A 17,063-nucleotide genomic window follows, 5' to 3' on the forward strand; every position below is an offset into this window, starting at 1 on the left:
TCACACAGCTGACAAGTGACAGAGCCAGGAATAGAACCCACAACTTCTGACTCCCAAGCTTGTGCACTTTCCACCAAGCCACTCTACTTCCTCACGTAGGGAAACTCTGCTCTTTTAGTTCCTGCCATATGGCCACTTGTTCCGAGTTCAGTCTCCCTGTACCGGCAGGCCACGAGGGTCAGTGGGTGTCCTTCCTAACAGCGGCCCACGTTGTCCTCCTTGGACCCGATCCTTTCCCAATTACAGCTGCTAAAAGCCGAGCAACCGGCATCTCAGGGGACTGGCACAGAAGACAGTCGCTGTTGACTATATTAGCTAAAGTGCTGCAGGTTTGTACTGCAGGTTTGTACCCCGTGGCACTATCCCTCAAGCGATGGGCCAGCCTGTGCTCTGGCTCTGGGTGTGCGCCCTTTGCTACTGTGCGTAGTAAACCCCCTTGGGTGAGGAAGGGCCAGGGGCTAGGCTCCTGGATTCTGCCTTTACAATCCAGGATTTGTTCGATGACTACCAATGTGTCTACCAACTTTGTTATTTTGTATTTTACCAAGCACTTAGTACAATACTGTGCATACAGTAAAAGTTCAGAATATATAATAATAATAATAATAATGGCATTTATTAAGTGCTTACTATGTGCAAAGCACTGTTCTAAGCACTGGGGAGGTCACAAGGTGATCAGGGTGTCCCACGAGGGCTCACAGTCTTAATCCCCATTTTACAGATGAGGGAACTGAGGCACAGAGAAGTTAAGTGACTTGCCCAAAGTCACACAGCTTACAATTGGCAGAGCTGGGGTTTGAACTCATGACCTCTGACTCCAAAGCCCGTGCTCTTTCCACTGAGCCACGCTGCTTCTCTGTTTGATGGGTCTTCTCCATAATATTAATACTGGTATTTGTTAAGTGCTTACTATGTACCAGGCACTCTACTGATCACGGGGGTAGATACAAGCAGGGTAGATACAGAGAAGCAGCATGGCCTAGTGGAAAGAGCCCAGGCTTGGAAGTCAGAGGTCATGGGTTCTAATCCCACCTCCTCCACTTGTCAGCTCTGTGACCTTGGGCAAGTCACTTCACTTCTCTGTGCCTCAGTTACCTCATCTGGATTAAGACTGTGAGCCCCACGTGGGACAACCTGATTATCTTGTATCTACTCCAGGCCTTAGAACAGTGCTTGGCACATAGTAAGCACTTAACAAATAGCACCATCATCATCAAGCTAATCGGGCTGGACACAGTCCCTGTCCCACAAAGCGCTCACAGTCTTCATTTCATTTTTTACAGATGAGGTAACTGAGCCCTAGAGAAATGAAATTACTTGCCCAAGGTCACACAGCGGACAAGTGGCAGAGCTGAGACTAGAACCCAGGTCCTCTGACTTCCTAGCCCGTGCGTTTTTGTCCAGGCCACGCTGCTGCTCCAGAAACTTCCCAACAGCCCTAGCAGACACTCTTGATTGGAGCCTGATCCTTTCCTGATGACTCCTTCTCTCCCCAAGGCAGCTCATGGCATTTCCCAGCCGATGGTCAACGTCACCACAGTGACCAGATTCCTGCTCTTGGGGTTCTCGGGGGTCCGGGAGCTGCAGCTGGTCCACGCCACACTGTTCCTGCTGGTCTACTTGGCGGCCCTGACAGGGAATCTCCTCATCGTCACCGTCACCATCCTCGACCGGCGCCTCCACACCCCAATGTACTTCTTCCTCAGGAACCTGTCCCTCATCGACGTCTGCTACATCTCCATCACCGTCCCCAAGTCCACCCTCAACTCCATCACAAACGTCAACTCCATCTCCCTGCCGGCTTGTGCTGCCCAGGTCTTTCTTGTGATTTTCTTGGCAGGATCGGAGTTGGCCCTGCTCACTGTCATGTCCCACGACCGCTATGTGGCCATCTGCCACCCCTTGCGCTATGACATCATCATGCACCGTGGAGCTTGTGCTTCTATGCTGGCCGCCTCCTGGCTCAGCGGCAGTCTGATCGCCGTGCAGTTCACTGCCAGTACTTTCTCCTTGTCCTTCTGTGGTCCCAACGACATCCACCGGTTCTTCTGTGAACCCCCCCAGTTGCTGAGGCTCACCTGTTCCGCTAACCATATCGCTGAACATGTGAGTTTAGCCACGGCCATCTGCTTAAGTTTACTCTGCTTCGTGCTCATCATCATCTCATATGTGCGCATCTTCCGGGCCGTGCTGAGAATGCCGGTGGACGAAGGCCGGGCCAAAGCTTTCTCCACATGCCTGCCCCACCTCTTCGTCGTCACTCTTTTCATCTCTTCTGGATTCTTCGCCTACCTGAAGCCAGTATCGGACACCCCGTCAGCAATGGATCTACTGGTGTCTGTGTTCTACGCTGTGGTTCCCCCGACCCTAAATCCACTCATCTACAGCCTGAGAAACCGTGACATGAAGGCCGCTATGAGCAAGCTTCTTGGACAGGAAAGCTTTCGAAAAGAAAAATTAAGTCACGTGAACTTTTCCCCATCCTAGTCCGCAAAGATCCTTTTCTTTGCTGGGCTGCTTTGGCCAGGACTTTCCTTCGATATTTATTTAGATTCATGTCTATGTCCCCCTCTAGACTGGAAGCTCGTTGTGGGCAGGGAGCATGTCCACCAACTCTGAGCCCTTAGTACCGTGCTTTGCACACAGGAAGTGAACAATAATACCATTAATGGATTGATTAATGCCTGATTTCTTTCTCTAGACTGTGATCTCCTTGTGGACAGGGATCGTGTGTACCAGCTCTGATGTATTGTACTCCCCCAAGCACTTGGTACAATGTTTTGCACACAGTAAGCATTCAATAAATACTATTGATTGATTGATTGATTAGTCTTCCCCAGCAGCAGCTCTCTTGGTGTGGGAAGGGATATGTTTGGCAGGAGCAGCCTCTGACATTCTAGAGCTAGGGTAGAAAATCTGATTTCTATGCCTCTACATGCCACCCCCTGCCCTGCTGATCTAACTATGCAAGAGTGGATGCAGGGTTCTGCGGGCATGGTAAATGTTGAAATAGACTGGAAGCAGATATAGTAAGCAGAGTTCGGCCAGTCAAGGGTTAGAGCAGTGGTCTTGGTTGTGAGTTGTGAGTGTTATAATAATAATAATAACAATAATAATAATAATAATAGTAATAATAATAATAATAATGTACAAGATAATCAGGTCCCAGATGGAGTTCTCAGTCTAAATTTGAGAGAGAGCAGCTATTGAATCCCCATTTAGAAAATGAGGTAACTGAGGAACAGAGAAGTGTCTTTACCAAGCAGCAAGGATGAAGCAGTGTCGCCTAGTGGATAGAGTCCGGGCCTGGGAGTCAGAAGGACCTGGGTTCTAATCCCTGCTCTGCCACTTGTCTGCCGTGTGACCTTGGGCAAGTAACTTCACTTCTCTGTACCTCAATTACCACATCTGTAAAACGGGGATTGGAACTGTGAGCCCCATGTGGGTTGTGGACCGTGTCTGAACCGATTCCCTTTTATCTACTACAGTGCTTACTACAGTGCTTGACACATAGTAAGCGCTTAAAAATACCATAAAACAAACAAATCGAGGTCATACAACAGAAAACTGGGATTAGAACCCAGGTCACCGGACTCCTAGACCCGTGCTGCATTCTACCGAGCCCTTGGGAAAGTACCACACGATAAAGATTGTAGATACAGTGCCTGCGACAAGGGGTTTACAGTCTACAGGGGGAGATAGACATTAAAGTAAATTGTGGAGTGTGAGAGTATGTATCAAATTGATGTGGGGTGAATATCAAGTGCTTAGGGGATACAGATCAAGATGCATAGGTGATACAAGGAGGATGGTGTGTCGGGCAAATTAGGGTTTTATCACAGTGATGTGATTTTAATAAGGCTTTGAAGATGGAGAGGATGGTGGTCTGTCGAATATGAAGGGGGAAGGAGTTCCAGGCCAGAGGAATTATGTGGGCAAGGTGAGATAGGTCAATCAATCAATCAATTGTATTTATTGATCACTTCTTTTTATTCAGAGCACTGCACTAAATGCTGGGGAGAATGCCAACAGAATTGGTAGGCATATTTCCTGCCCACAAGAAACTGAGTCAGAGGACCTGGTTTCTAAATCTGGCTCGGCCATTTGTCTGCTATGTGACCTTGGGCAAGTCACTTCGCTTCTCTGGGCCTCGGTTCCCTGATATGTAAAATGGGGATTAAGACTGTGAGTCCCATGTGGGACAGGGACTGAATCCAACCTGAATAACTTGTATCTTCCCCAGTGCTTAGTAAAGTACCTGGCACCTAGTAAGCACTTAACCTATCATGGACAGGGAACGTGTCTGCTAATTGTAATCTATTGTACTCTCCCAAGCGCTTAGTACAATGCTCTGCACACGGAAAGAGCTCAATAAATACGACTGACTGACTGATTGATTGAGTGAGTGAGTGATTGACTAGTTGAGAAAAGGCCGATGAAGGGGCTTTGGGCTTTGCGCAGCTGTGGGCCGCAGAAGCCAGGGAACCCCAAATCTGTGGCCTTCCAGCCCGGCATCACACCCCTAACCGCCCTCCTTAATTCATCCTCCCTCCCAGTCCCAGAGCACTCACGTCCATATCTGTCATGTATTTATTTATAATAATGTCTGTCTACCCCTCTAGACAGTAAGCTCGTTGTGGGCAGGGATTGCGGCTGTTTATTGTTATATTTTACACTCCCAAGCGCTTATTAAAATGCTCTATCCACAGAAAGCGCTCAATAAATATGATTGACTGACTGACTGATTCCGGGAGGCAGGCGGAGTGCATGGCGGAGCAGGAAATACCACTGAGATTGGGAAGCCTCTGACCGCCGCCACGTGGTGCGGTGAGGTAAGGAGCAGATGCGCGTCTGGGTGTCCTGCTGGGTGTTGGAGACAACGGGGCACGGAGGCTGAATTGTAATTTCCAAGCACTTAGTACAGTAATCTGCACACAGTAAGGGCTCAATAAATACTAATTAATGAATGAAATGAAGAGCCGTGCATCCCGAGAGGTGAGTTGCCACTGTCGGTAGGGGATTTGCAGGAGACAGTCAGTCAATCATAGCAATTGAGTGCTTACTGTGTGCAGAGCACCGTACTAAGCGCTCGGGAGTTTACAATAGAACAATATAACACATTCCCTGCCCTCAGTGAGCTGACAGTCTAGAGGATGTGCGGGGCATTAGAGGAGTGAAGTGTGCGGGCTGGGTCGTAGTAGGAGAGAAGTGAGGTGAGGTAGGAGAGGGCGTACAGCAACGTTGCTTAGTGGATAGAGTACAGGCCTGAGTGTCAGAAGGACCTGGATTCTAATCCCAGCCCCGCCATATATCTCCTCAGCATTGGCTTTAAAGCATTCAGTCACCTTGCCCCCTCCTATCTCAACTCGCTACTCTCCTACTACAACCCATCCCACACACTTTGTTCCTCTAATGCTAACCTTCTCACTATACCTCAAGCTTGTCTATCTAACCTCCGAAATCTCCCCCACATCCTACCCCTGGCATGGAACACCATCCCTCCTCATATCAGACAGATAATTTCTCTCCCCAAGGCACATCTCCTCCAAAAGTCCTTCCCTGACTAATCCCTCCTTTCCTCTTCTCCCACTCCAGTCTGCTTTTACTTACTGCTTCATTCATCCTCCCTCCGATCCCCACAACACACACACACACACACACACACACACACACACACACACACACACACATATATATACTGCATTCATATACACATGTACACTCATATATATGATTTATTCATTGCTGTATTTATCTATTCACTTGTTTATATTAATGTCTACCTCCCCCTCTAGACGGTGGGCTCGTTGTGGACAGGAATGTGTCTGTTTGTGATTATATTATGCTCTCCCAAGTGCTTAGTACAATGCTTAGCCCACAGTAAGAGCTCAATAAATACTACTGAATGAATAAATGCCTGCTGCGTGACCTTGGGCAAGTCACTCAACTTCTCTAGGCCTCAGTTTCCTCATATTTAAAACAGGGATTAAGAGTGTGAGCCCCATGTGAGACACATGTGTTTGACAGGGAATGTGTCCAACATGATTGACTTGAATCTTTCCTAGCGTTTAGAATAGTGCTTGGCACATAGTAAGCACTTAGCAAGTTCCATTATTATTAAGGTGACTGAGTACTATAAAGCCATTTTGGTCTTTCTTTCAAGTAAGGACTTCGTGGCAAAATTAGGAACAGGGATAAACGGCTGGAGGCAGAGGTCCGCAAGAATCTGGAAGATATGGTTTGTTTGCTTTGTCTCTTATGTGGCTGGAGGCATTGACTCTGGACTGGAAATCCCTTCTCCTTAAAATCTGACATTCATTCATTCAGTCGTATTTATAGAGTGCTTATTGTGCGCAGAACCTTGTTCTAAGAGCTTGGTAAGAACAGGTAGGCAACATATACAGATGCTCCCCACCCAACAATGGGCTCACAGTCTAGAAGGGGGAGACAGACAACAAAACAAAACATGTTGACAGGTGTCAAAACCGTTAGAATAAATAGAATTATAGCTATATGCACATCATTAATAAAACAGAGTAGTAAATATGTACAAGTAAAACACATAGAGTAATAAATATCTACAAATATATACAAGTGCTTTGGGGAGGGGAAGGAGGGGGGCGGGGGGTTGACGGGGAGGAGGAGAGGAAAAAGGGGACTCAGTCTGGTAAGGCCTCCTGGAGGCGGTGAGTTCTCAGTAGGACTTTGAAGGGAGGAAGAGAGCTAGTTTGGCGGATGTGTGGAAGGAAGGCATTCCAGGCCAGGGGAAGGGCATGGGCCAGGGGTAGACGGCGGGACAAGCGAGAACGAGGAACAATGAGAAGGTTAGCATCAGAGGAGGAGAAGGTGCGGGCTGGGCTGTAGAAGGAGGGAAGGTAGGTGAGGTAAGAGGGGCCGAGGTGATGGAGAGCCTTGAAGCCGAGAGTGAGGAGTCTTTGCTTGATTCGTAGGTTGAAAGGCAACCACTGGAGATTTTTGAGGAAGGAACTGACGTGCCCAGAGCGTTTCTGTACAAATATAATTCGAGCAGCAGAATGAAATATAGACTGAAGCAGAGAGAGACAGAAGGGAGGGAGATCAGAGAGGAGGTTGATGCAGTAATCCAGTCGGGTTAGAGATTGAACCAGCAAGGTAGCAGTTTGGTTGGAGAGGAAAGGGCGGATCTTGAAGGTACGAAAGGCAGATTTTGATGACGGATTGGATGTGTGGGGTGAATTAAACAATGGGGTCGAGATGACACCAGGGTTGCGGATTTGTGAGACGGGAAGGATGGTAGTGCCGTCTAGAGTGATGGAGCTGATGGAGTCAAGGAGAGGACAGGGTCTGGGAGGGGAGATAAGAAGTTCAGTCTTGGACATATTGAGTTTTAGTTGGCGGGCAGACATCCAGATGGAAATGTCCTGAAGGCAGGAGGAGATACGAGCCTGGAAGGAGGGAGAGAGAGCAGGGGCAGAGATGTAGATTTGGGTGTCATCAGCGTAGAGATGATAGTTGAAGCCGTGGGAGCGAATGAGTTCACCAAGGGAGTGAGTATATAGAGCCATCACCTACCGCCCCCCGCCGGCCCCACCTCCAACTTCTTTAACGATTTTGACCCCTTCCTCACCTTCCTTCTCTCCTTTTCCATGCCCACTCTGATCCTCGGAGACTTCAAAATCCACATGGATATCCCTGGTGACTCCTCTGCCGCCCGCCTTCTATCTCTCCTTGACGCTGCCAACCTCTTGCTCCACCCCATTTCGCCCCACCCACCAACTTGGTCACACCCTCGACCTCATCATTTCCTACCGCTGCACTGTCTCCACCCTCACGAACTCTGAAATCCCTCTCTCTGATCATAATCTTCTCACCTGCCTCCTCACTCACACTCCTTTCCCCTGTAAATCCATATTACTCCCTCACAGAGATTCTGCTCTCTTGACCCCATCCATCTTTCTGAGGGCCTCACACCCCACCTCGCCTCCCTTTCCTCTCTACCCAATCTTGATGATCAGATTACTTCTCTCCACTCTACCTTTTCTACTCAGCTAGACTCGCTCACTCCCCTTTCCCTTCGCCACTCTCGTACCACTAACCCACAGCCCTGGATCACTGCCACTGTCCGCCTCCTTCGCTCTTATGCTCGAGGTGCTGAACGCTGCTGGCGAAAGTCTAAACACCACGACAACCTCGTTCACTTCAAGTTTATCCTTTCCTACCTTAACTCAGCTCTCTCCTCTGTCAGACAAAACTATTTCTCCTCCCTTATTGCCACCCATGCCCATCATCCCCGTCAGCTGTTCCGTACATTCAAGTCCCTTCTCAGGTCCCGGTTCCTCCCCTTCCTCCTTCCCATACCCCCAACGATCTGGCCTCCTACTTCATTAATAAAATTCAATCCATAAGGTCTGACCTCCCCAAGGTCACTCCCCCCACTTCTCCAACCCCATGGCTCTCAACGCTCTCCGCTACTCTCCCATCCTTCCCAGCAGTATCCTCAGAGAAGCTCTCCTCCCTCCTCTCAAGTGCTACTCCGGCCACCTGTGCTTCTGACCCCATTCCCTCTCATCTCATGAAATCTCTCTCTCCGTCCCTTCTGCCCTCCTTAACTTCCATCTTCAACCACTCACTCTCCACTTGTTTCTTCACCGCTGCCTTCAAACCTGCCTATCTCTCTCCCATCCTAAAAAAAACCCTCTCTTGACCCCACCTCACCTTCTAGTTATCGCCCTATCTCCCTCCAACCATTCCTTTCCAAACTACTTGAACGAGTCGTCTACACGCGCTGCCTCGGATTCCTCATTGCCAACTCTCTCCTCGACCCCCTCTAACCCCCTACATTCCATGGAAACTGCCCTCTCAAAGGTCACCAATGACTCCCTGCTAGCCAAATCCAACGGCTCATACTCTATCCTAATCCTCCTCGACCTCTCAGCTGCTTTCGACACTGTGGACTACCCCCTTCTCCTCAACACTCTATCCAACCTTGGCTTCACAGACTCCGTTCTCTCCCTATTCACCTCTTATCTCTCCGGCCGTTCATTCTCAGTCTCTTTTGCAGGCTCCTCCTCCCCCCCTCATCCCCTTACTGTTGGGGTTCCCCAAGATTCAGTTCTTGGTCCCCTTCTGTTCTCGATCTACACTCACTCCCTTGGTGACCTCATTCGCTCCCACGGCTTCAGCTATCATCTCTACGCTGATGACACCCAAATCTACATCTCTGCTCCGGCTCTTTTTCCCTCCTTCCAGGCTTGCATCTCCTCCTGCCTTCAGGACATGTCTGCCCGCCACCTAAAACTCAACATGTCCAAAACTGAAATCCTTGTCTTCCCCACCGAAACCCTGCCCTCTCACTGACTTTCCCATCACTGTTGACGGCACTACCATCCTTCCCGTCTCACAAGTCCGTAACTTTGGTGTCATCCACGACTCCGCTCTCTCGTTCACCCCTCACGTCCAATCCGTCACCAAAACATGCCGGTCTCACCTCTGAAACATTGCCAAGATCCGCCCTTTCATCTCCATCCAAACCGCTACCCTGCTTGTTCAAGCTCTCATCCTATCCCGTCTGGATTACTGTGCCAGCCTCCTCTCCGATCTCCCATCCTCCTGTCTCTCCCCACTTCAATCCATACTTCACGCCGCTGCCCGGATTGTCTTTGTCCACAAACGCTCTGGGCATGTTACCCCCCTCTTCAAAAATCTCCAGTGGCTACCAATCAACCTAAGCATCAAGCAGAAACTCCTCATCCTCGGCTTCAAGGCTCTTCATCACCTCGCCCCCTCCTACCTCACCTCCCTTCTCTCCTTCCCCAACCCATCCCGCACCCTCCACTCCTCTGCCGCTCATCTCCTCACCGTGCCTCGTTCTCGCCTGTCCCACCGTCGACCCCCGTCCCACGTCATCCCCCTTGCCTGGAATGCCCTCCCTCCGCACATCCGCCAAGCTAGCTCTCTTCCTCCCTTCAAGGCCCTACTGAGAGCTCACCTCCTCCAGGAGGCCTTCCCAGACTGAACCCCCTCCTTTCTCTCCCCCCTCCCCCTCTCCATCCCCCCGCCTTACCTCCTTCCCCTCCCCACAGCACCTGTATATATGTTTGTACGTATTTATTAATCTTTATTCATTTATTTTATTTCTACATATTTATTCTATTTATTTTATTAATATGTTTTGGTTTGTTCTCTTTCTCCCCTTCTAGACTGTGAGCCCACTGTTGGTTAGGGACCCTCTCTATATGTTGCCAACTTGTACTTCCCAAACGCGTAGTACAGTGCTCTGCACACAGTAAGCGCTCAATAAATACGATTGATTGAATGAATGAATGAATAGACAGAACAGAAGGGGACCAAGAGCTTACCCTTGAAGAACCCCTACAGAAAGGGGATGGGAGGGGGGAAAACATCCCGCGAAGGAGACCGAGAATGAACGACCGGAGGTATAAGAGGAGAACCAGGAGAGGACGGAGTATGTGAAGCCAAATTTGGATTGCGTGTTGAGGAGAAGGGGGTGTTCCACAGGTTCAAAGGGAGCTGAGAGTTCGAGAAGGATTAGGATAGAGTAGGAGCCATTGGATTTAGCAAGAAGGAGGTCATTGGTGACCTTTGAAAGGGCAGTTTCGGTGGAGTGTAGGGGATGGAAACCAGATTGGAAGGGGTCTAGGAGAGAGTTGGCATCGAGGAATTCGAGGCAGCTGGTGTAGACGACTCGTTCTAGGCTTTTGGAAAGGAAGGGTAGGTGGGAGATAGGGCGATACCTAGAAGGGGAGGTGGAGTCAAGAGAGGGTTTTTTGTAGGATGGGGGAGACGTGGGCATGTTTGAAGGCCGAGCAGAAGGAACCAGTGGAGAGTGAGAGGTTGAAGATGGAAGTTAAGGAGGGGAGGATGGAAGGGGCCAGAGTTTTCATCAGATGAGAGGGAATGGTGTCCGAAGCACACGTGGATGGAGTAACACTTGAGACGAGGGAGGAGATTTCATTTGAGGATATTGCTGGGAAGGATGGGAGAGTAGCGGAGAGGGTTGAGAGTTGGGGGGATGGAGAAGGTGTAGGGGTGACTTTGGGGACCTCAGACCTGATGGTGTTAATTTTACTAATGAAGTAGGGGGCCAGATCGTTGGGGGTGAGGGATGGAAGAGAGGGAGGAACAGGGGGCCCAAGGAGGGAGTTAAATGCCCGGAACAAACGACAGGTTTGATGGGCATGGGTGTCAATAAGGGATGAAAAATAGTTCTGCCTGGCAGAGGAGAGGGCAGTGTTAAGACAGGAAAGGATAAACTTAAAGTGAACAAGGTTTGCTTGGTGTTTAGACTTTCGCCAGCAGCGTTCAGCACCTCGAGCATAAGAGCAAAGGAGGCGAACAGTGGGAATAATTCAAGGCTGTGGTTTAGTGGTACGAGAGCGGCGAAGGGAAAGGGGAGCACGCTAGTTGAGTTGAGTAGAGAGGGTGGAGTTGAGGGAAGTAACCTGGTTAACAACAGTGAGTAGAGAGGATAGGGAGGCGTGGTGGCGTGTGATACGCTGAGAGAGATGGATGACGTCAAGAGAGTGGAGGTCTCTGTGGGGTAGTAATATAGATTTACGGGGGGAGGAGTTTGAGTGACGAGGCAGGTGAGAAGGTTATGATCAGAGAGGCATTTCAGAGATGGTGAGAGTGGAGATAGTGAAGTGGTAGGAGATTATGAGGTCGAGGGTGTGACCAAGTTGGTGAGTGGGCGAGGTGGGGTGGGCAGGAGGTTGGCAGCGTCAAGGAGAGATAGAAGTCGGGCGTCAGAGGAGTCACCAGGAATATCCATGTGGATGTTGAAGTCTCCGAGGATCAGAGTGGGCATGGAAAAGGAGAGAAGGAAGGTGAGGAAGGGGTCAAAATCGTTAAAGAAGTTGGAGGTGGGGCCGGGGGGGCGGTAGATGACGGCTACAAGAAACTGGAGGGGGTGGTAGAGGCGAATAATGTGGGTTTCAAAGAAAGGGAATGAAAGGGAAGGGGGAGGAAGGATAGTGCGAAAGCGACATCGGGGGGCGAGAAGGAACTCGACACCTCCTCCTTTTCCGGTGAGTCTGGAGGAGTGGGAGAAGAAAAGGCCTCCACTGGAGAGAGCAGCAGAAGAGACCCTGTCGTCCGGAGATAGCCATGTTTCAGATGGGGCGAGGAGGAGTAGAGAGCTGGAAAGGAATAGGTCCAGGATGAAAGGGAGCTTACCTATAATGGAGGGGGGGTTCCAGAGGCAGCTTTAGAGGGAGGGGAGGGAGGGGGAAAGGTGGGTGAGTGGGGAGGGTTGGGAATGGAATGAGTTGGTGGGGGCCTGGGCAGGGAGAGGGGGAAGAGAGGTGGCCATAAGAAAAGAGAACTGCGATGGGGCGGGAGCGCGGAGGAGGGGAGTGAGGTGTTGGAAGGGAGGGCTTGAGGATTGACGCTGGTACAGAGGGATACCGAGGAGGGGGTGTGGGGGGTGGGGGCGGGGGAAAACGAGGGAAAGAGCTGAGTGGGAGATGGGAAGGGGAAGGTGAGGACTGGGAATGGCAGATGGGAGCAGGGGAATTAATAGTTCATGGTGAGGTCAGCAAGGTAAATGACAGCACAGCAAGTAGTTAACAATTAAAATGCAATAACAATAATGAATTAAGCAGATGACATCTCAGGGAACAATAAACAATTAACATGCGATAGCAATAATAAAATAAGCAGATGATGACATCATAGAGAACAGTTAACAATTAACATGCAGAAGCAACCATAAAATAGGCAGTTGATGCCCAAAGCAGAAGGATGAATTGTCCATGGATCAGTCAAATCGAATCAATAAAGGCTAATGGCAAGGAGAGTCCAGGGGCTCTTGGCAGAAATATCTCTGAGGTGGTGGAGGATGGAGTCCTATGGATGGCAGTTCTGGAGTAGGGCGGAACTGTTATAGGGGTTCATGGGAGAGGAAACGCCTGAGAAGAGGAGTAAACAGCCAAATAGTATGGGTGGGCTGAGTAGGTGCGAATGGGGGTGTTGTTAAAGTAACTCGGTAAGAAGAAGGGCTATTTTCCCCGGTGAGGGGTTCAGGGGAAATCAATTATGTCCGGTCCGGTCCTAGCCCAAAATGTAGGGAGTGGGGGCCCCTTTAAGAAGGTTGCTTATGGGGGCGGGGATGGAATCAGGGGGATTCGATGTCCCTCGGTCCCACGTGCCTATTTCCACGGAGTAGAGGTAGCTTCGAGGGGTGAGTCTAGTGATGATTTGCTGGGGGGAGTCCAGGGGCCTCGGTGTCCTCGGGCGGGGATGCAGATTTCTGGGAGGGGGACGGCCAAGAGCCCGGCCGCAGGTCATGGGAGCCCGATAGCAGGCTGCTCGGGAAAGGAGATCCCCGGCCCTCGCGGCGGCGTCCGGGCGAGAAGGATCCTTCCGGGAGCAGGGTCTATTCCCACCTTCAAAACCTTATCAAAGCCACATCTCCTCCAAGAAGCCGACTAACCCCTCATTTCCTCTTCTCCCACTCCCTTCTGCGTCGCACTTGCTCTTGGATTTGTATTGCTCTTGGATTTGTATCGTTTATTCACTCCTCCCTCAGCCCCACAGCACTTACGTTCTTATCTGTAGTTTATTTATTTATATTAATGTCTTTCTTCTCCTCTAGAGTGTGAGATAGTTGTGAGTATGGAACGGGTCTGTTAATTATTGTATTGTGCTTTACGAAGCACTTACTACAGTGCCCTACACATAGTAAGCCTTCAACCAATATCATTGATTGAGTCAGAGGCTGCTTCTGACTTACCGTGCAACTGACTGTGTTTCAAATCTTCTGGCTTTGTGAGGGAAAAGTCTCTTCTCCCCATTCCCTAATTCTCTAAAACATCCCCACCCCTCCTATGGTTCTTTCTACCCCTTAATGGTAATTCCTCTTTGGCTTCTATCCTCCTCTTCTGTCATCCTTGCCTACTGGCCCATTTTTCTTTCCTTTTCCCCCATAATTCCCCAGAGCGACCCTCACCCAGTTTTCAAAATAAAAAGTTGAGGCACATCTACTTCTGAGCTTTTCTTTATGGTGTCAGTTATTTGGTTTTCTTAATTTTTTTCCCATTTCAGATCATATCTGTTTCTTTCGAGAAGCAGCATGCTCTAGTGGATTGAGCACGGACCTGAATTCTAATCCCCATTCTGCCACTTGTCTGCTGTGTAACCCTGGGTAAGTCACTTCACTTCTCTAGGCATCAGACACCTGATCTGTAAAATGGGGATTGAGACTGTGAGCCCTCTGTGGAATAGGGATTGTGTCCAAACTGATCGGTGTCATCCTCAACTCCGCTCTCTCATTCACCCCACATATCCAATCTGTCATCAAAGCCTGCCGATCTCAGTTTCACCACATCTCCAAGATCCACCGTTTCCTCTCCATCCAAACCGCTACCATGTTAGTGCAATCACTCATTCTATCCTGATTGGATTATTGCATCAGCATCCTTTCTGACCTCCCAACCTCCTGCCTCTCCCCACTTCAGTCTGTACTACACTCTGCTGCCCAGATTATCTTTCCATAGAAATGTTCTGGGAATGTTATCTCCCTCCTCAAAAATCTTCAGTGGTTGCCTATCAACCTCCGTATCAAGCAAAAACTCCTCACTATTGGCTTCAAAGCTCTCCATCACCTTGCCCCCTCCTACCTCACCTCCCTTCTCTCCATCTACAGCCCAGCCCGCACACTCTGCTCCTCTGCCCTAACCTCCTCACTGTGCCTCGATCTCGCCTGTCCTACCTTCGACAGCTGGCCCACGTCCTACCTCTGTCCTGGAATGCCCTCCCTCTTCACATCAGCCAAACAATCACACTCCTGCCATTCAAAGCCCTACTGAAGGCTCACCTCTTCCAGAGGCCTTCTCTGGCTAAGGCCCCCTTTTCCTTAGCTCCCTTCCCCTCCCCATCATTCCAACTTGCTCCCTTTGCTCTACACCCCCAAGCCACACCATTTGTGTATATATGTGCATATCTATAATTCTAGTTATTTATATTAATGCTTGTTTACTTGTTTTGATGTGCATATATCTACAGTTTTATGCATTTATATTAATGCTATTGATGCCTGTTTTACTCGTTTTGATATCTGTCTCCCCCTTCTAGACTGAAAGGCCGTTGTGGGCAGGGATTGTCTCCCAATATTGCTGAATTGTACTTTTCAAGCCCTTAGTACAGTGCTCTGCACACAGTAAGCACTCAATAAACAAGATGGAATGAATGAATGAATGACTGATTGGTTTGAATCTTCCCCAGAGGGTAGTACAGTGTCTGGCACATAGTAAGCACTTAATAAATGCCATGAAAAAACAAGAAAGGCTAATTGAATCCCCATTTTACTGATGAGGAAACCGAGGCCGAGAGAACCAAAATGACGGGCTCAAGGTCACACAGCAGACAGGTTACAGATCCGGGATTAGAACCCAGTTCTTGTGATTCTCAGGCTTGTGCTCTTACCACTAGGCCAGGCAGCTTCTCCTTTCTTGTGCTGGGGTCACCGAAGTCCACAAACAGCGCTGAGCTCAGATATTGTGTTAACTCTGACCCAATCTGCCTACTTCAACAGGTTACAACTCTGCTGTACTGAATGCTTTCAGGCACTTAGCACGGTGTTCTGCATACAGTCAACGCTCAATAATCCCGACGAGGTGGGAGAGAAGAGGAGTTCTAGAGGCAGGAGGGTGGACGTTTGTATGATCTGAACAAAAGGCGGCAAATTGACATTACCACCGAGGGAGGGAGAGTTGGGTAGACTTTATGGAGGGAAATCAGATATGTTCTTTCAGAATACTGCTGCCACCACCCAGCCGGCCGTGATGAATAGCCCTTTGCTGCCTTGGCTCCCTTTGAGATCCTTCCAGCAGACATAACACCTCTATTTCACTGTTCCTCCTCTGGATCGTTCTGTTTCTGTGGCACTGATTGGTAAGTGGCCCTGCCCTCCTGGTACGGTTCCTTGGGCAGGGCAGGGACCGGGTGGAGCCAGAAACAATTCTGACCAGGCTGTACGTGCTGCCTTGACAACAGCCAGCTTCCTCTCCCCTGTCCGGTACACTGGAGGCTTGGGTATTGGAGTCAGGCAAGATAGACCAGACAGCTGTGGACGAGGTTGGGTGAGAATGAATGCTGTCTGTCTGGGCGTTATTGGATATGAATTTGTGTGAGTGGAGGGCAGCCTGCTCGATCGTGTGACTATATCTGCTTCTCCGAGGAATGGGGGAGCGCTTTTATATCCAGTCAGAGCAGAACCCTAACCCTGCCCCCCTCATTCCGAAACTTGATCCTGCTCCCTCTCTTTCCTCTTTTCCCTACTTACTGCCCCCGTCCCAGGATAGTTTGGACAACCCTTCTTTCCCCACACTGTGGCTTGGGTCTTCTTCCTGAAACCAGATCTGCTTCACTTCAGCAAATCGCCCCCCGACGGAAGGGTTTGGGTGTGATCTCTTCCCTGACTTTTTCTCTGATTTCAGAAAGGAGGCTCCATTCTCTTGGACAAGGCCTAGAGGAGACGCACCGGAGGAAGTTCCAGGGTTGATTTGCACGTGTGGGAGTGACCCCTTCCATGGACCGTGGACGACGACTGCAGAATTGAGGAGGGAACCAGTCCTGGAGTCCTTGGCCCAGGCTCCCCATCGGAACGGGGGGCTCCAGATGAGGAGTTCCCAGGGGGATGGGAGTAAATCCAGAAAACGGAAAAACAGGAGAACAGCAAGACCTTGCGCCGGCGCTTCCCGTGGTTCCGCTATCGGGAGGTGTCCGGGCCCCGCGAAGCCCTGAGGCAAATGCGGGAGCTGTGCCATCTGTGGCTGAGTCCGGAACTGGTACTGCTGGCGTTGGACAAGTTCCTGACCATCCTGCCCACCAATACCCAGGCCTAGGTGCGGATCTGGCGCCCGGAGAGCGGGAGGGAGGCCGTGGCCACGGTGGAAGATTTACAGGGAGAGGTCAGTGAGTGAAAGAGGAGACGGATGTAAGGGAGTGGGCGGGGAGACCCGCAGTTGGATTTTAGAGGGTCTTAGTTGAGAGAACGTAAACGACCGGCGAGTCTTTTTCTGGGGCCCACTCTGGTTCCTTTCTTCTGGCTGCATCTGGGCCGC

General features: G+C 50.0%; 1 protein-coding gene across 1 annotated transcript; it reads left to right on the plus strand.

Annotated features, from left to right (window-relative positions):
* Positions 1-1,521: 1,521 nt before the first annotated feature.
* Positions 1,522-16,844, plus strand: LOC119923593 (olfactory receptor 14A16-like). Its single transcript, XM_038742935.1, has 2 exons — positions 1,522-2,466; positions 16,668-16,844. The coding sequence occupies exons 1-2, from the start codon at positions 1,522-1,524 to the stop codon at positions 16,842-16,844; spliced, it is 1,122 nt and encodes a 373-aa protein (XP_038598863.1).
* Positions 16,845-17,063: the final 219 nt, after the last annotated feature.

This window comes from Tachyglossus aculeatus, unplaced genomic scaffold, assembly GCF_015852505.1.
Source record: "Tachyglossus aculeatus isolate mTacAcu1 unplaced genomic scaffold, mTacAcu1.pri scaffold_200_arrow_ctg1, whole genome shotgun sequence".
Classification (NCBI taxonomy): domain Eukaryota; kingdom Metazoa; phylum Chordata; class Mammalia; order Monotremata; family Tachyglossidae; genus Tachyglossus; species Tachyglossus aculeatus.

Bases quoted from the DNA above. Each gene is read 5' to 3' on its own strand.
- LOC119923593 (XM_038742935.1), top strand. From the start codon at position 1,522: ATGGTCAACGTCACCACAGTGACCAGATTCCTGCTCTTGGGGTTCTCG. The intron at 2,467-16,667 runs GTGAACTTTTCC...ACGGAAAAACAG, and splicing joins GAAAAGAAAAATTAAGTCAC to GAGAACAGCAAGACCTTGCG.